The 20964-nt window shown below is 39.5% G+C and overlaps 1 protein-coding gene across 1 annotated transcript in view; it reads right to left on the bottom strand.

Annotated features, from left to right (window-relative positions):
- grm8a (glutamate receptor, metabotropic 8a) overlaps positions 1 to 20964 on the bottom strand; it is a 221222-nt gene that overhangs the window by 199351 nt on the left and 907 nt on the right. The window contains exon 2 of the mRNA XM_073813888.1: positions 19101 to 19862. Within this exon, the coding sequence (XP_073669989.1) occupies positions 19101 to 19607 (507 nt within the window). The 5' untranslated portion in view covers positions 19608 to 19862. The remainder of the gene's footprint in view (positions 1 to 19100; positions 19863 to 20964) is intronic.

Here is a 20964-nt window from a genome sequence, read left to right as displayed (position 1 = left end):
GGACACATGCGATTACCAAGAGAGCTTTTACGTAGTGAGAGTTGGTTGCCACTGGGCAATGACTATAGTGAGTCTGAGATGGGTCGTTACCGGAAGCTAGTTATTATAGTTTATAAAATATAAAATATATAACGACAGGGAGTTTCACACGGCATGTCTTCCGACATAGAAAGAATCGCCGACAACTTTGTCCCGGTCCGCAAACTACGTTTCACAGCCAAACGCACGCGAGAAGTGACAAGGAAACAACACGAGGTCCGGCGTGCAAGACCGGATTTCTCACGTGACACCAGACCAAATCCAGGCTTGCTGATATTAGGTGTGTTCGACATCAGCTGTGGCTGGATGTAACTGATCGGCGAGATTAGCCGCATGCTGAAAACGGAGACGTGAAGACGGACGTGCTGTGGTTCCCGTAGTTTGCTGCATTAACGTTATGCATGGCTGATCACGTGCCGTTTGCTTGCTTTATCGCAGTAAACGTGATTTGTAAGATGTAAACAACATAAAAAATGAATAAAACTGTTTTGAATGACCGTGTATGAGCATGAGTGGAACGGAAGAGGCTTACAGCATCTGTTTTTACAAGAATAAAGTTCAACATAAGCATATATTATTTAAATACCAATGTAGTGGGGTCTACGTTTTTTATCCATTTTATTTTGATGAAGATGACACAATATAACATCGCGACTACATGAAAAGAGCTTTAACTGTTATAAAAATACAGATTTGTGAGCATTGGAACTGAGGGCGTGAAAATAAACACGAAATACACGTGATTGTTGTCATGTGGTGAATCCGACCAATCGTGAAACAGCTGTGTCGTCATTACAGCCCGTGCAGCTCCTCTTCGCGAACTGCGCTGGCTAACTCAGGCGGCTGATCTCGAATCGCTCGCGCGGTACTTAAAAACTGTATAACACAGTCACGTGCCTGCAGCGCCAGCTTAAGTCGGAGAAAGTTACTAACCGGAATGCACTGCTTCAAGTCAGCCGCCGATCGGTCTGCACAGCGCCGCATGAAGTCGAACACACCTATTATGGGCTGTACCTTCATAACTCCTCCCCAAACTTCCAGCCGCCCTGTATGTTGCTCTCTCATTGGCTGTAGGTCATCTGCAATGTTATTTTCAGTCAAAACACATTTCTAACGGCATGATTCTCTCAGAACGCGTCTTTGATCATTCACACTGTGTGATTGTCACTCGCGTGCACGAACAAAGATTTGCCTGTGATTTCGGGCATTTGTCGGCGATTTCTCAAAACCTGTCGGCGAGTCAAAATCAGGGCAAAAATCATGCAGTCTAAACTCTGCATAAAGGTTATTTGCTGTATGGTTTCATAAAAAAAACTTTTAAATCTACTGAACTTTTCTGCTGTTTTTTTGTAGTGAAAAAAACGGTTTCACAGATTATAGAAAAATACAAAAGAAATGTTTCTCTTAAGATTCTTTTACTCAAAAAATAACTGCTTCTTGTTTGCGATTATTGCAAATAATAATTTATTTTTAAGAGTGCATGGTACGATTCAACCAACCACTTATCTACATTAGTTACGGAGCGGCCACTTTTCAAGAATCCATGAATTTTTGTTAATAAAATCAAGTCTCTCAGTGCCACTTTTCTCATTAAAAAGAAGAATACGCTGAACTTGTAACACATCACATTACAGGATTAAAATGAGTTGTGAATGCGGTTTTATGATGCCTCGAACACAAAGACTTGTTATCTTTCTTTCTACCCAGTGTAAAATAGCTTGGGATTCATTGCCTTTCTTGGAAACTCCTCTGAATTCTGCTGGCGATGAGCGGAGAACAAAAACTGTGTATTTATGCCATGAGTACATGTCCCTACTGAGAGGACGTTAAAATATCCAAATGGGAGATTACCAAAGCCTCTTTTTTACGGTTTAGTTCTGTTCCAATTCTTCAAAGACATCCATCTGTAAAGACAAAAGAAACCCTGCGCTATTTTTAAACAAGACATTCCCCAATGTTCTGTCGAAGAAAGCTCAGAGTTTAAACAAAATGTTTAACAAGTATATTTGTGTATTCACTGTATAATCCTACAGGACGCAGTGTCATAGCTTTAGTAGAGTAAACTGTGTACAATAGAGATGTACGCCCCAACAATAAATTACACATTAAATTAAGCTGAAATGCTAAAAACAAAGACGTGACTGCTGAGTTAGCGCTATATGCTAGTTAATGTTATATGCTAATGTTTAGGCTGAAGTTCTACTATTGACGTTACAGTTTTTTGCAAGTCCATACCGAAAACCCCCCACAAACTTACCACTCCAATGAAACGTTCATTAAAGGTGACATAGAATGATTGAATGATTGGGTATTTATCCTTGTTCTGTGATGTGACATGTAGACAAAAAGGTTTTTGTTTGGGTCTGTAATGCCTTAGAAGCTTCCTAAAAACCTCTCTCAGATAGCTCTATTAGGGTGGGGGATTTTAACAAGTGGTTTTGCACCAATTTGGCTGCTAAATTGCAATCTCATTACTGATTGGCTGACTTTGCTGCCACTCAAAAAATTTAGCCAATTATTTTAAAGTGGAGGGGCAGGGAGATGCCTGTGATGTCATAAGCATCAGTTTTTCAGATTGGGCCGTTTTCTGGCTGACATTTCTAAAAGAGGAATTTCTATGAGACTGAGATGTTTAGCATGTCTAGCACTTTTTGTATGTTTGAGAATGCGGGTAGACTACCATTATTCAACAAAGACAAGGTAAAAATGTTTTTTCATTCTCTGTCCCCTTTAACAATCTCCAAACAATTGATTATTCCTCAAAATATTTATATTTATCTGATACAGAGTCAAATAAGGTCTGTCTACTAATGTGAGCTGTTGACATGAGCCGTGCTGAGAAACAGCCAATCAGAGCAAAACTCAACATTATTATTCATGACCCTTTCAAATAAAGCAATAATAGACTATTTCATTGTAAGAACAAATCCTAGGGTTGGAAATGGACATGTTTGTATCAATGCATTCTTTGGCATCTATAATATTCGACCCAACAATGGGTTAAAACAACCCAGTTAAGTTACAGTCCAATGGGCTGGGTGCGTCACTTTTTTACCCAACACTGGGTTGAAAATAACCCAGCATTTTGGTTACACTAGTGTGTTGAAATCCTGTAGCTAAATTTCTTGAGCATTGCGTTAGCACATACTGATCCAATGTACATGCCTACATGCTCTTTAAGGTGCTCTAGACAAAATTAAATGTAAATGTCAAAAAATAGCAGATGAAGATACACACACACACCTGTGACCTCACATAAGCGCTATATATTTATGCACAAAATTGCGTAAGCCACCTGCAGGTTAATAAACTTTATTACTTAATGTCCAATTTAACATCTGTATCCTGATGAAAACCAAATGGGAACTCTATTATACAATCCTGAAGGGACTGTTATTGGTCTGTGGGTGCCGTTTTATTAGCGATTCAGATGGGATTGTACATTGCGTGTGGTAATGAATTAAGGATTGTGGAAATTGATTCCCATGCAATTGTTGCAAACTCGATGCAATTACACCAGCGGTCTCTTTTAACATCATACCTAATAAATAAGGTTCATTATCAGGCAGTCAAAGTCGTCTGGAGCCTGAGAGCAATCGCAGGTGTCTGTTTACCTCTCAGCACACCTTTGATTTATAGACACTCGACTTCTCACATAAACAAACTGCTAATAGAGCACCGGCTGAAAAATGACCCGCCGCTCATTTATATGACAGGAGGAGTTGAGTTATAAAAGGACAGTTTGATCAGGAAGTGTCACTCTGTTCATCCCAGTGAGGGGGTTGATGAGAAAATTGAGGTTCTTTAGTAAAGGGAGACTCAGTCTAGTGCACATTAGTGCTGATAAGAGCGCACACAGAAATAAGGATAAACAATGCACATGCTGAACATATTCTTTAATTTCATTATGCCACATACATGCTGAGATAACTCGTATGTGTCCGAAATCCAAAGTCATAACATGCAGAACATGAGGGTGAGCAAATAATGACAGAATTGGTATTTTTGGGAGAACTATGCACTGCACCGGCCTTTCACTGAGAAAAACACGCTGCTAATTACATGCGGCGACTCAATGTGTTTCACCCATTCACCATGACTGTACCTGATCTCTCATTAGCTGCCAGTGGTCCTTCAACCCACCTCCTGACCCGTGTGAAAGCAAAGCCTCATTAAAACCAGGAGATGGGAAACTTTTCCGAACGGCTTGAACTTTAATTACAGGGCCGAACACGAGACTTTCTCCACCGAAGGGAAAGAAACATGTATTGATTAAACTTGAAGTGCGGTGGCCGCTACGCTGCATCTCTGTGTCTCTCTGTATCTCAATTTTTTCCCTATAATGGCAATCAGATGGTGAGCAGAGTCATCTGCCACATGCACATAAAATAAAGAAACAACAGCTTGTCCCAGCTATGGAACTCCATTTCACTGTCTATCTGCATTTTCATTACACATTTGCGCAAATGCGATATTTTTGAATGAATTTACAGTGAATTACAGCTTTTTCACTAACTGATGATACGTGACTAAAGTAGCGTTTTTCCTTTTTGGATATGTCATTTCAAATATCTCGTTGACGGATGTTGGTAGGTTTATTAATATCCCATCCACCGCACTAACTATTGTTTTTTATCATTTTATTATTGCCGCCAAGAAAAGCTACTTGGAAGCAGAAATGTATGAGATGTTCCTTTTAGGTTTTAGTAAATAACGCATCATCTTCAAATAATGATTATGTGACTTACGCATTACAGGTAACCTGAAAATGCGAATAAACTGTTTCCATTGCAGTTTTTCAAAATGATTAGTTTACGAATTGCCTGAAAACCATCTCATGCAAGCATAAAAATATTTTTGCATTCGCAATGTCAATTTACACAATTTAAAGGGTAATAGAAACACACATTGCAAAAAATTATTTTCAAGAAAAAAATTCTTAGTATTTTTGTCTTATTTTCAGTAAAAAATATCTAAAAATTCTTAAATTAAGATGCTTTTTCTTGATGAGCAAAACTTCCTAGTTTGTAGACCAAAAATATCAAATTTAAGTGATTTTGTGCATAAAACAAGCAAAAAAATCTGCCAATGGGGTAAGCAAAAAACCTTGAACATTTTTCTTAAAAACTACATTCAAGAAAAATTCTAGAAAAATTTGCTTCCCCCGATTGTTTTGCTTGTTTTATATACATTTTATATTTTTGGTCTAAAAACTAGACAAGAAAAAGCATCTTAATTTAAGAATTTTTAGATATTTTTACTGAAAACAAGACAAAAACACTAAGAATTTTTTTTCTTGAAAATCATTTTTTGCAGTGCAGTTTCTTTCTTTTTATTTCGCTCTCTCACTCTTTTTTGTCTTGCTCCCCTTCACATCAGAATTCAGTGCTCATGAGGAAGTTAGGGATGACAGTGATAGGGTTGGATAGTGGATGTTTGTTTTACACAAACATTAAAATACTTCTGTTCCAAACATGCATCTTATTTTTTGAAACAAAAAGCAGAATTTTTTCACATTACTGTCCAGCTCATGAAATGGCCAGGAATCTAATATAAAATCACCAATAAACACATACAATTGGTTTATTCCTTGCGCTTAAGCTTTAGACAGATACATTGCTTTTCTCTTCTTTTAAGTTCGGCTTTTGTGTTGGACAGAAATAAAAACAGTATACGGGTTCGGAAAGTATTTTATTATTTGGTGATCTTAAAAAGCGAGGGGTGACGCTAGTGAAGTGACTGCAGATTATGTGCAAATATAACACATGCATTCTCTCCTCCTGTGACAAACCAATCTCATCCCTGTCCATGAATTATTTACACACACACTCCAAAAGAAAAAGCTATTAAATTTACATGTGGACGGGGAAAACCGATAAAATATTTGTACCTCTCTTTCTCCTCTCTGTCCTGTGGCCATGAGCACATGATTGGAGCTGTCTATTCCCACCTTCAACATATTAGCAAAGATCTTCAGCTCTCAGTAAATATCATCTCAGAGGATAAAATCCACATATGTGAAACTGTTTGAATTACCATAGTTTCAGTAAGAGCCAGTGAAGGTCAAATATCCTTTAAGATTCAGGGAAGGTTTACAAGACCATTTAGAAACCATTTTATTGGGTTCTCTGTGGACTCAACTTAAAGTTGTTTCATTTACTTCATATAAACCTAGGCTTTCTATTTTGTGTTGATGTAGTTTCTGTTAAAACAGGAAACTAGTTTTAGCAGGTGTGTTATTATTGTTCAATAAAGAATCTGATTGGACAAACATGCAGATACCCCCATGTGAGCAGCAATTGACAATCCAAACGTACATTTGTGACCCTGGACTACAAAGCCTGACGTTGTCATACTCAATTCTAGTCAGAATTTGAGTCTGATACTCCTCCATTGGGCTGTGATTATGGGGTGTACATTAACACCCACTATGTTTACAACATTTCATTCATATCATGAAATTGAGAGCTATTTACGAAGTCATACAGTCAGACTATCCCTCACCATTTGTTACCAAGTTAGATGAACTTCATCCACGGGCTTCCGAAAAGCAGCTGGCAACGACTGCTAGTTATATCCACGTTGTCGTGCACACCAAGTTGCCCATTTTCATTGGCTATGTTTACATGCACAAAATTTTGTCAATCCGATTGAATTTAATACGATTGAAGGTTACGACGATACAGTTTAAAAGCACCCTAAACATTGCAATCTGATTAAAATGTTCGTTTACATGTACATTCTATAGAATGCAGACCGAACGTCTGCGCAAGCGCACAGCCAGGGTTGCCAGATTCACGTATCAGAACAATCCCAAATGGACGTTCAAAACTAGCCCAAAAGCATCCCAATGACTATTCACAGCCCAAATACCAATAACTAATGAACGAAATACTTTTATCTTTAACCCGCAGAAAAAAACAACTGGTGGAAACAGTTTAAACAGTAGCTCAAATCTAAACTTGAAAAAAGCAGAGGACTTGGCAACGCCTCGCTGCGGACAGGATCTCTCGTCGAGTTCACGCTTTATCTCTGGATTAAAGTCAAAACGGAGTTGGAGAAAGTTATTCTTAAGAAGTTTTCAGATATAGGTGATAAAAACACACTTTTCAAAAGTCACAACTCTATTTTATTTATTTAAGTAGCCTAATGTTTTAAAAGTACACATAAACACGGACGGCAGAATGTACATCGCGCGACCCCAATAATGTTACCTTAAAGCGTAACTAAACCTCTGGTCAGAGCCTGACTCCACCCACTGGCAATATTTGAAAAATGCAAGAAAAGTGAGCAGATCACAAGGAGATAGAGGGGACGAACTATGTGTGTGATGAGATCGTAACAAGGGCATGGTGATCTTGAACCTGCTTACGTCACAAGTAATTTTTTGGACCCACCATCCAATAGAAAAATTCAACTGCAGTAGCCACCGTTCAACCTGAAGAGGGCAGCACTCAAGACGTTTTTACACCATATATTGTAGTATTGAAACACTTTACATCCAAATGTCAAAAAACTTACTAAAATCAATGAACAGCACTAATAAAGCCACATTCTTACAGATCATTAACTAAAAAAAGCTGGTTTAGGGTTTAGTTCCTCTTTAATGATGCGTGAAGACCCTGTCTTGCTATTGCATGTTTCTGTGACAAGAATCATGTGATATAAGATGTTAATATAAGACATGAACTTGAGCACAAATGTTCTGCGCATGTGCACAATGTATTTTTGCATCCGATTGAGAAAATACTATGATTCACACGTTTACATGCATACTTTTCTCCTGTGGATGGGATCACAGATCGGAGTACACCACCACCTTCAATACGATCCAAATTTGCATCTGATCGTGCTCTGATTAAGATGTTTACATGAAGGGTTTTCAATACGATTGAGCCATCAATACAATTACAAACCGATTATTTGGTTGCATGTAAACGTACCTATTGTGTCCCTTCTTAGCGACCATTGGAGCCAGCTGATGAATTAAACTTTTGCCGAATCCCATAGGAGGGATGGCAAAAACATCTTTCCGATTAACAAATTCTCCAGCGGCAGCCGTCTTTGTTGTAAACGGATTCAACACAAGCGCTCTTTGGTGACGTGGTTGATTACGTTACTGTTGATCAACTGTCCATCATCGTATAAAGCCCACCCTGACAATTTGATTGGTCGGAACAGTTTTTGTTTGAGCATAGTATCGTCACAACTGAGCGACTCCAGACCGAACTTTCCGTTCTGAAATCTTGTGGGCAGGGCTAAGTTCGGCTGGCACCCAGGCTAACAAAACCAGTCTTAAGTCACACGGGTATATTAGTGGAAAAAGCCAAAAATAAATAATATGGGTCAATATCATTAATGTATCTTCTTGTTTAATAAAAATAGTTTGTAAATTTAGTACTGTAAATATATAAATTGGATGCTGTAAAATGGTGATCAAAATTGGCCAGAAACTCTCCTACAAGCTTGCTCTCATTGCTACCCCACACTTTGGGATTTCCCATTCAAGTTGGTTTTTATTGTAAAAGCTCACAATTTCCCCATTCAATACACAAGGTCATTAAACCGATAAGCCAGTAGAGAGTGCTAAAACAAACATTTTTGCTAGTAATATGCATTGCTTAGGACTTAATTTGGACTTTGAACTTTAAATGCGATTTCTCAATATTTTGTTTTTTTTGCACCCCCAGATTCCAGATTTAGTTGTATCTTGGACAAATTTGCCTATCCAAACAAACCATACATCAATGGAAGGCTTATTTATTATTTTTCGGATGATGTATAAATCTAAAATGACAAAAAAATCGACCCTTCCGAAACATCCTGAGGTCAATGCCAGGTTAACTGTATTGATGAATTATGATTTGTAATGCCCATCGCCACCGCATGCATCCATTATATCCTTTAAATACTCACTAAATGACTCAAGTTGAATCTATAAGAGTAAAGGAAGCATTCTCAGCTCTGTGGGGACGTGTTTGACCCACTCTTCTGTACTAATGTCTCCTCAATGTCTTTTATCAGTAATGTGATGGGCTTAATAAAGTGCTTGAACTCTTTCCCAGACCGAAGGGCTCTTCTGCTCACACTATCAGTGACTGACAACCTCTTCACTGCCCATCAGAGACAGAGACAAACCCACACTGTCTGGTCACATAAATGCCTGCACCCATCACCCAATGACCTACAATGACACTGACAGATAATAAGCAAGAGAATGTGCATATTATCATTCAGCAGGTGATAGAAGAAAGAAAGAAAAGGAGAGGAGGGGAGAGAAAGAAAGAAAGAGGGAGGGATGGATAGGGAATGGTGAGAAGGATGAAAGGAATTTGTTTCTGCAACTTAAACAAGACATGTATCACCAACATTCCTTATTTTCTGCATTACACACTTCGATTGCTACAATTTAATGTTGCAAATGTGTCTGCATTGTACACTTCAGCATCTACAGTATTTAAACTTACAAAAATAGGTTTTTGTGTTTTTAAAAGTTGCGTAATAATACTACATATTAACAGTGAGACCAGGCTGGACCTTTAATTATTGATCTAAAGATTTATCTAAGCAAATACAGAATTTGCAAACGGATCTCAGTGCCTCAAGAGTAAACACGACTTGAAATCCCTCCAAAGAAATCAATTAAAAATTTACAAGAAGGTTCTGAACCCGCTAAAGGCCCAACACAGATGGAAATCCCAGCTGGAATGAAGTCGGTCCTGACCCATAAATCAAAAAAATGAGACCTCATTTCTGACTTGTCCATCCACACATCAGCACTCTGTCACCACGTTGTTTACCGCGGTGTCTCTCGTGGGCTCTTCTAGCACTTTCACTCTCCAAGTCATTTTCAGCCAAGCACCAGATTTCACACTCATCTGCTTCATCCCAAAGGGTTTTAATGTGGGTGGGTACCACATTACTCTCAGTCAAAACAGACTGGCACGAATGGACGTCCGAGTGCAAATGCACGCAAACAGTTTTGATGGAGTTCATTAAGATTTAATCTGTTGCGTGTTTGCATGGATTTGGTTGCAATGGACCACATTTACATTTATGCATTTGGCAGACCATCTATTCAAAGTCATTAACACAACTTAAACATTTACAGTATCAGTATGTGTTTTCCCTGCCTGGAAACTGAACCCATGATGTTTGCAGTGCTAACACAATGCTCTACCATTACAGAAACAGTTTAGATTATTAAATCAATTACTCATTAAAAGCTTTTTATGTCTATACGGTCACACTAACGTTTGGCTAGTTTAAGTTATCGGCTAAAACTCAGTCAGTGTCATCAATTTATGTTAATATCATGAGTAGTCTCTACAAATGTTTTTCATTATTGCTGTGTGTCCAATGTAATGAGATTTCTTCAGTTTGCTGTGTTTTTTTTGTGCTCCGGGTTTATTATCGCACTCTTAATTCTTCTCATGGAGGAAATCAACGGCAGCAGAGTTAAGTGGCACCCGTGGCCCTTCACCCACTCATCCTCACTCATCCTCGCCAACAAAGCATTCGAGAGTCTCGCTGCTCTTCAGCCTGAACCCTGATGTTAAACTCATTGCCGTAGGCTGCGTCTGAGATGGAGGTCCCCGAGGGCCCCATCAAGTGCTTTCATCCAAGATTCAACTGGAAGAAATTTCCCTTACTGCTTTAACACAGTATTTGTGCACTGATATAAATGTGTATGTCTGGTTTATTATTGACACATTTGGCAATTGAAACTTACATTGACATTTGGCAGACATTTTCAACGCATTTTTCAGCAGTATGTGTGCTACATGGGAATTAAACCCACAACCTTTATGTTGCCAGCACAACGCTCTACCAATAGAGCTACAAATCGCTTCATGGGTCAGAGCTGATGGTGTAGTGGGCAGTGCTCCAACATGTGGTGCTTTCGCACTTTCAGCGACCCCGAATTTGATTCCTAGCTCGTGGTCATTTTCGATCCCATACCCCTCTCTCCTCCATGTACTTTCCTGTCCTCTCCTCACTCATTGTTAAAAATAAAGGCAAAATGGCCAAAAAATATAACTTAAAAAAAGAACTTCATGCATGTTAAAGAGTTGGATTCCTCATGCTAAAGGCAACGTGTAAAAAATGCAGTTGGTTTTCTGTACCGTATGCCATTCGTACACATTTCAGAAAGTGTTTTTTCTTTTTCAAGATTCATACATAACAATCTTGCTTTATTTATTTTATGGGCAATTTCAGTGCAAGAAGTACAGTGGAAGTACTTATATGGGCATTCACACGGAAAGTTGCACGCACACCAACCAAGAGCTGACACAAAATCAACATCACCAAAGAAGTTGTTGTTTGTGAGGGAACTTGTAAAGATTCAATCTTTACCCGTTAAAGTGTCTTTGTCGGACTCCCTCCAGATCTCCAGATGGCACTGTAACCCCAAGCTCAGTGCTCGCCACACTTGCTGATGGCAATATTGTGTGTTGCTGCGTTCGAAACCGCCTACTTCCATACTATAAAGTACACGAAAAGCAGTTGGCGAGGCGAGTAGTATGTCCGAATACATAGTGTTCGAAAAACAGTATGCGCAAAGTACCCAGATGACCTACTACTTCCGGTTAGATTTTGAAGTGTGCATACGATGGACTCTTTACTATACCATGATGCCAGAGGAGTTATCCAATGAAGAAGACGCCGCGTTGTCATATTAGGCCCTGTCCCAAATGGCACAATCTGGACTTGTGGTCGTCTTCAGAGTCCACACTTTGATGACATCAGAGAGTGCAGACTTTAGGGACCCTTGATGTGAGTCCACGTGGGTGCACCGGAGTCGTGTTTTGGGACAGACTCAAGCGTCACACTGGAAATAGGAAGGGAAGTTGCTGGTCAGTGTGAACTCCTCCCTTCCGTCGTCTGATTGGTCTGATTGCTCTTTCGCAAGGACTTCTGGGTTGGTAAAGTGTGCAAAGCCTGCTGCAGTGCGGGCTTCGCCGGAGACCGCATCAAGGGGGCAAAGGGGGCGCTGATGAGCACACTTTTAAGCGTAAAAATGACAGATGGGACACCCTACGGACTCTAAGCGAGCACACACAATTTAAGTCCACGAGACCAAAAGTCCATATGAAGTGCGCCATTTGGGACAGGGCCTAAGGCTGTATTTGCACTGGAATGACATGACGTGATGACAACGTATGTCACGTGATATAGCAACATGGCGGAAGTAGTACGTCCAAAACTCATTCATACTACCAGGATTCATACTATACAGTGCCTACTGTTTTAACTGTAAGTAGGTACTTCATCTCATTTAGTACCTAATGTACAGTATGCGGTTTCCGACGCAGCCAGTGATTGTTCTCTCCTCATTAGTCTTGATATTCTTCACCTGTGTCTTGCCCTTTATAAGAGTGCTTGTTCTTTGCCATTTTGTTCAGTCTTGAGCCAATGTATCCTTGGCAACAGATCTCAAGCTTATAGTTTGTACCTTATTGTACCTTTTTGACCCTTGTGTCTATTTTGTGTTTCTCTGTTTTACAGAAGCTCTGCTATCCTAGTTTATTTATACTTTGTTCCTTGATTTCTCAAGAAAAACTTAAGTCTCTCGACTCATTGCTCTTCTGCTTTTGGGTTCCACTGTCTGGGAGCTCAGCAGATAACCCGCCACACTTTAAACCAAAATGGCAAGGAAAAAGCACTCTTATAAAGGGCAAGACACAGGTATAGGAAATCAAGGATAATGAGGAGAGAAAAATCACCCACAATGGCTGCGTCCAAAAACGTAGGTAGCTGACTAGCTACCTCATGAGGCAATGACTTTGGAGGCATTAATGGCAGCTCAGAGAAACGCTTTCAAACACAATTCGCAGGCAGCGTGTTTAAAATCTAAACAGAGAGCGCCTTTGTGATAACTAATCAGATATTTGAAAACTACAATATTAATTTCTCGCTAGAAATGCAATTAAAGGTGTAAAAGGTGAAAATATACATTTATTTACACTAAATTTGTGCTCCAGCCGCTTTCTTGGTGGCCATTTTATTTTTTTGAACTCGACCAGGCTCAATTGTGAGACAAGATCTCAGGAGTCAGGAAGTAAACCTAACATTGGATTCAGACATGCCTTGATGCCTTACTGCCTTGGAAAGCTGCGTCAGAAGGCTACAAATTTCTAAAAGTTTTCGGATGCAGCCAATATTGGCATCATCAGGTGTGGCGAGCACTTAGCTTGGGGTTACAGTGCCATCTGGAGATCTGGAGGGAGTAAGACAAGGATGCTTTAAGGGGGCTCCCCCTACAGGCCAGGAGTGAAACAACAGACCAAAGATTGAATCTTTACAGAGCTTTACGCTTGTTCAGCTTCCCAATGAACTCAGCAATATGGGAACATTGAATATAGATTGTTTATCTGGGGTAGCTAGTGGAGTTATGCGGGTGTGTTTGTTTAAAGCTGGATTTAGTTGAAATGGGGCGGTCCCAAATGGATCATGTGTCGCAGGTGGTAAGTAAAACTGCAATAAATGTCCATGTTTTGTTGGTTACCATCACATAAATGCATAAACATGTAGGTAATCTTAAGTTGTCCAAAGATAGTTGGATAATGCTTTTGTGTGACTCACTCTGCCCTCCATGGGCTCGTTATTTTTTACCTGAAAGTAGCAGTAAAGCTAATCTGTGTTTTATAAATCTAATAAAACTAAAGACTTTTCAGAGATATGAAGGATGTGATACTGCTCTGTAGGTACTCAAGATTAACATTAGATTGGCAGAAACACTGTGAGGTGGTTTCCCAGACAAGGTTTATTTTAGGCCTTAGTTATATTAGGGCCTTTAAGTAATTCTTAAAAACCAAAACCGGTGTGCATTTGAGACAAAACAATGGCACTGATGTGTGTTTGGATATGTAAATAAAAGGTGTTTTGAAATGAAGGCAGTTCAAACATGCATTATAAGCCCGTCCGGGAAACCACCCCATTGTGTTATGCGAGCTTTAAACCACCACACGCTACTCTCCTGTGTACCTCAGATTTGCATTGCTGAATGTTTAACTCAAATGGAGATGTGGAAGAGCATCAATATTAACGATTTTCTGCATGCAAGAAATCCCATTTGGCCAAAATAAGTTACGAGAGCCTGTTCGATACTGAAAGAACAAGAAGTTTATGAAAATGCCAACTTCATTACACAATCCATTATAGCGCAGTGCCCGGCCAGTGATTTATAACGCGGTATATTACATCACCTAAGTAGAGCGCGTCCGGTTCTGACCTTTGCATAAACACACTGAATCTAATGATAATGGTCTCGCTGTCGCAACCCAACATAATGTGCATCTGTTGCTTAATTACATTTTGATCTAATTGTTGTCTTTCTGGAGTAATGAAGCACAAAATCGATTTATAATTCCCAGGCTGTTCTCGTTGAAATGCGACACACTACTGAGTTCTCTTTAACTTCAGACCGAGACGCAGAGCGAATTCAAAAACATTTACACTCGCCAATTTAGCTCACAACATGAATCTGCTTACATTATTTCTCCGATGAATGGATAAGAAAACCTCACAGCTGGCCGTAAAAACTGCGAATGAATGGACGGGGCTGTCGTACTAACAGATCGTCTCAAAACCTGTGGGGTTTCACATGCAAGTGAATCAAGCCATCAGGAGCACAAACCTTTGTGAGTTATGTTTTATTCATCAACAACCAGATTCTGTTTGTCCACAACTATGTGTTCCATACGAGATGAAATATAAAGGAGTCTCGGAGAAAGCAAAGCATTCTTTATCGATCATACAGGGATAGATATTTGTGAATTTACTAGTAGAACAAAACTCTGCTAACCACGGCACATGAGCTCGGTCAAGCAAATCCGTAAAGTGACTATGAAACTGCACTAAAAAGTCAACGCATAGTTAAATCCAGTGACCCAGCTGGGTGATTCTCTATGAGGTGTCATGAAACATTTTGATAAAAAAAGTAAATGCAGAGTAAGAGTATCAAAATACGAAGCATACAGTTACAAACATCTCTTCATTTACTATTTTGCACATGGTTTCAAATGACATCATACAAACCAATTTTGGTGTTTTTTCCACATTTAAGGGGGAAATTTCCATTACCGCAACGCGTCTATGACTGGATTTGGGTTCTTTGACATGGAAAAATGTATAATAAAAAAAATCTAAAAAAATAAAAAGCTTCAGTGCATGTTATACTATAAATATTTACAGTAAAGAAAGAAAAATGTGGTATTTGGTGATCACTGGTAAATGTTGAGACAATGATAAGGGATATAAATGTGTCCAAGATCAATTTTCTCATCCTCCGCAACAAATTTCAATCATTGTTTAAGCCCTCAAGAGCTAACATTTTCAAAAAAAAAAAAATTTGTTGGAAGAGACATAATCGACTGTGACACTCAAGATGGCTAAGCAGTTCTTTTTTCTCTCCTGATAAAAGTTGAAATTTTGTTTGTCATATATAGACAACATTTTAGTTCTCATAACCGAAACATGAGCTTGTAAATGAATATATTTAATCTAATATCATGCTGCGGTAATGATAATTTTTGATAATGATAATCTAAAAAATTTAAATAATTCTATAGGAAATATTTCTTAAATCCTCTAAAAATAATGGTTACAGTAAGTTAAGGAAACGCATAGGCATGTTTTTATTTTACTTAGCCATGGATTAATAAAGGCGTTTTAATCTTCATCCTCCTGAGTGCCTCAGAGTCTATTTTAAAATATATGTGGATCCCTTTACTGAAGAGCACCGGAGGTATTTACACACTTCTACACCCGAGAAGCACTTTCAGCATTTCTCTGCTTTTTGTTTTACAGTAAGTTCAGACCTTAATCTTCTATGTGCAAAAAAAGAAATGGCTTCAAGGGCTTTTTAAACATTCTGATGCTAGACACCTTCTAAATCTGGATTTCGTGAGAATCACCCAGCTGCATCTACGAGCACTAAACACAGAAAAAGTGCATGTATATATTTTATATGTCAGTATATAGCATATAACATATTTTGATGATTTGAAAGAATTGATGCTAATCTCCTGAGCAAACTTCACCAAATTCTCACCCATCTGAGTGCTACAAAGTGCAAATGATACTTTAAACCATTAATCAAATTTGCTCATTATATCAGCCTACTAACTTGTACTCGTTTGTTACCAAGCAAACTGAAAAACCAGCCCGTACTTTGAAAGTTGTGCAATCCCAGCCATATCAGGTCAGTGGTGGGTCAGACTGATCCGACTCTGAAACTCTTGAAGTACAAGACAGGCAACGTTTAAAATCATTTCAGTATGTGCGTGGGTGCGAGTTCTTCCTCTGCCACCCGACTGGAGAAACTTCATAGCACTCAGAAATTTCAAGTAGTAAGACCTGAAGTGCAGGGTTGCCCAGATAAATCACCTCCTCGGTGAATTGCATCTGAATTGCACCTGCGGTGTGCTGCGGCTGTCTGAGGAATGAAAATAAGGATACGAACAGCCTGTGGCCCTCCTCCCGCTGTGCTGGGCATTTTAATGCCGAAACGATCACCCAAACCCAACTTTCTGCCGGGGAAATCCAACTGCCACATCTCAAATTCATTACACAACACCATCCAGGCGCTGTTCACAGTCAGTCACGCCTCATATTACAAGGTCTACTTTCATTCATAAGATAGTATTATGATTGACAATGGCCAAACATTAACCTGGCATGTAGCAGATGCGGTGCTTAATAAGATCATTATGATTTAACAAATTGTCCACTTTAAGACCTTTTGTGGCTTTTACACCATGTCTGTTTACTTTAAAGGTGCTTTGTGTTGCCAGAGTAGAACCATTTCGGGCTGTATGGTTTCTTATAAAACGGTTAGTTCCAATCCTTGATTCTGATTGGTCAATAGGTGTGCTTTATTCACGATAAAACACTGCAATGACCACTTCACCTAACAGTTCTGTTTAACACTGCGCCCCCTAGCAACACACTTAGCAACCACACGTATCGGTTTGTTGTTTTTATTTGAGCTTTCATGCATGTTACACATTGAAAGACATTTTTGTTCATGGTCAGAAACTATTTTTTCTAGTGGAAGTAATGCTTTTTATTGATTTAAAGGAATATTCAATTTTCTTAAAAGAAAAATCCAGATAATTTACTCACCACCATGTCATCCAAAATGTTGATGTCTTTCTTTGTTCAGTCGAGAAGAAATTATGTTTTTTGAGGAAAACATTGCAGGATTTTTTTCATTTGAATGGACTTTAATAGAGCCCAACATTTAATACTTAACTCAACACTTAACAGTTATTTTCAACGAAGTTTCAAAGGACTCTAAACGATCCCAAATGAGGCATAAGGGTCTTATCTAGCAAAACGATTGTCATTTTTGACAATAAAAATAACAAATATACACTTTTAAAGCACAACTTCTCGTTTAAATCCGGTCGTGATGCGCCAACGTGACCCCACGCAATACGTCATGACGTCAAGAGGTCATATAGGACGAACGCGAAACTCCGCCCCAGTGTTTACAAGTGTTGAGAACGAGGACCGTTCCAACGTTGTTGTATGTCAACTGATCCTAATTAATGTCTTTGTGTCAGTTTATTGTTTACAATGGTCTGCAAATGTGCGTTTTATATATGTAACACGTGACATCCCTACGTCACTACGCATTTACGTTAGGTCGCGCTGGACCGGATTTAGACAAGAAGTTGTGCTTTAAAAGTGTATATTTGTTATTTTTATTGTCAAAAATGACAATCGTTTTGCTAGATAATTTTATTTACTGGGAACAATTTGTTCAAAGTTAAATTTACCTTAACCATGAACATTAAGTCTTCATCTTTACAGAATAAAACTAAAATAACAGCCTCATGCAAAGCATCCAGAAGTTGTTTCCTGATCCCTAGTTTCCACTGTTATAAAGCTTGGAAGAGCAAGGACATTAAGTAAAATAAATCTAAATGTGTTTGTCTGAAAGATGACGGACATGTGTATCTTGAAATGTGTGAGGGTGAGTAAATCATTGGGTAATTTAAATATTTGGCTGGAGTCTCGCTTTCGGCACCTTTATTCTTTGACATAAAGTTGCTTTTGAAGGTTCTTCACAGTGATTCAACAGAAGAACCTTCTTTATAATCTAAAGAACCTTTTCTCACTACAAAGGATCTTTTGTGCAATAGAAAGGCTCTGTGGATGCTGTTTATGCAACCATACGACCTAACAAAGAACCTTTGTCAACTGTGAGTCTTTCTACAAGAACAATGCCCCTAAAAGTTGTATACGTAGCCCATCCAGCATTTAAATTTCCAGAGGCGTTGTTCTTGTAGCAAGTCTGGATTGTAACATGTTGTCACTGTTGAATTTTAGCTGTTTACATCTATACATAATGACAGCCAAAAACCCCCGCTTCCCTTAATTTCCCGAGACGGGCATAGCAAAACGCCAGAGCTCTTTTCACACTCGTGTTAGGCCACAAACAATGATCTTCCTGCTGGGCAGAGAGACATGCATTTAGCCTGTAATGGAGTTTGGACAACATTATTCTCCCTATAGCCAGAAAACATCCTGCTTTGAGAGTATTATAGCCGAATGTACACACACTCCCTGTAACAACATATTTTATACAAATGCCGTCAGAAGAGAGTCACCCAGGGGTCAGACACGTTTACGACGAGTCTATTTTCATTCCAAAACAATGAGAAAATGCTTTCAGACTCTGCGTGCCGTACATACAAGTGAGCAAGCAGATGCATTTAGCAAGAGAATTAACACAAATCCTCACAAAAAAAAAGGTTTCCAATATGGCTGTATGGAAGTTTTTGTTATAAACATGTAATAAATAAATGATTCTTGTAAGAACATTTGAAAAATGATTAATCTATGAAATTGCTGCAATAAAAGACTAATCAACTACACAAAGGCCATCTAGGTTCCCAAAACAACAACATAGGATACATGAGTATGTTTATCCTAAAACGCCTTGGCAAATATATGCTGGTTCCCATTGCAAATTGTTAAACACAATCCTATACAACATCCACCAACAGCTTGGGGTCAAGTTCGAGCCCCTTAATGAACCTGCTTACCTTAAAAAGCCTCAAGATGTTGGCCACCATGATAGAGACGGAGCTTGCAGCCGCTCCAATGACCCCGACAATTTTGTCAGGCTTGGTGAATATGGGCAGGTCTCCATTGGCACAGCGTACATCCGACCCGTCGCGCTCGATGAGAGCTTGCACGAAGGTAAGCGACTGCTCGAGGGCGTAGGTGTCCCGAGAGCAGGTGTCCAGAATACGTGCCCCCAAAGTCACATTGGGGAGCAGCTCTGGGTCTTTATTGATTAGATCGATGGCAAACAGCATCGCCTCCAATCTGTGAATACCTTTCTCTTTTTTCAACTCGCCACAGGGGATGCCACGCTCACCCCGGGTGTGAACCGGGAACAGGCCGCCCAAGATGATGTCACCATCCAGACGAATGGAGTGGGCATACTCCACAGCAGGCGTCTCTACACGCTGGAGGGAAACCGGCAGCCAGTAGCAAAAGAAGATGATGAGTTGGCAATGTGTCCGACTTAGACGTTCAGGATCCATGGAGCCGCTGGGAACGATGTGCAAAAGTGTAGGTCTGAAAATCCAAATGGTTGAGGGCTACTGGTGCAGCAGGTGGGTTGTAACGTACGTGCCCATCTCCAGGCCAAAGGGATTTCTCATGGGCCGTAGACGTGTGACACGCATGTCACCTGACTTGTAGCAAGAGATAGGAGAAGAGATGCTAAGGTGTCAGACGAAGAGTAAATATGCACTGTTCAGCATCACCCTCAAAGAGCGTCACGTCTTCAGAAGACTCTGAACAAAAAGAAAACACTGTGAGTGGCTGACAAACACAAGTCATACCAATCAGGCACAATATATGCAAGCAACAAAGCAAACTCGGAGACGAGAACATCTTGACAGGAAGGAAATTACACCATAGTCATTTGGAGCTCAGTGTGGTCGTTCATTTCTGCCTCATTAAATCAAAAGATTGAAACCGTCTTTCCTCACATTTGCATAGCCAACAAAACAAATTTTGGTGAAGAGTGCCTGTTTGAGATCAGGGGAGCAAAATGAATTTTACAATTTTATGGACTGGAGTATGATGGATGTTATTTAAGGTGAATTATATTTATTATAATAGCATTATTATGCTTAATAGGAAATGTGGGCAACAATTCATCACTTTTGAAACCTTCCTGCCCGAATGCACTTCAGTAAATGAGATGCTGTTAAATGTAAGTTTTTATGAATAATACTGTTTAAAACGTATCCTCTATCTTTGCCTGTTAAATCTTTAGAGGCGCACAGTGGCTGTACTCTTGAATGGAGAGGCGTGACTTCATTACGCGCAACAAGCTCAGTTACGCACAGCGTTGCGTTTCCAAGAGACACATGCTGCGCAATCTGCCGCCTCCGTGCGCCAAGAGCACTTCACCACACACAGGACAGAGAGATACCCTGAAGTCTAATGCAGAATAATGAATGTGACTCAGCTCCCTGTGGCTTGAGGTACAAATGGCACTCAAATTCCCACTCTTAACCCACGAGACACTATTGATTACGCAGGAAGACTCTTCTCGTTTTCCTGTACCTTACGGACATATATCCATCATTCCATTCTACACATCTTTGGGAAAGACGAGTACACATTTCTCCAGTAGGTGACTCAGTAACGTGTTTAAATACGGGCATTGGCGCATGTGTTAATATGCGTAAACGGATTTGTTCTGAGTGTGATATTTCACTGGTTTGCATGAGTTAATCTCGGTGTAATAGCTCGGGTTTTCCCTCTATTGGATTGTTACATCAGAGATAGTGAGATGGAGTTATTACCCTCGCAAGCGCAGTGTCCTATTTCTCTTTTTAATTTACAGCAACGGGTACGTGTCAAGCAAAAAGCTCTTCTTCTGGA

Source organism: Paramisgurnus dabryanus, chromosome 1 (genome assembly GCF_030506205.2).
Source record: "Paramisgurnus dabryanus chromosome 1, PD_genome_1.1, whole genome shotgun sequence".
NCBI lineage: Eukaryota > Metazoa > Chordata > Actinopteri > Cypriniformes > Cobitidae > Paramisgurnus > Paramisgurnus dabryanus.
This window is presented reverse-complemented; position numbering and strand designations above follow the sequence as displayed.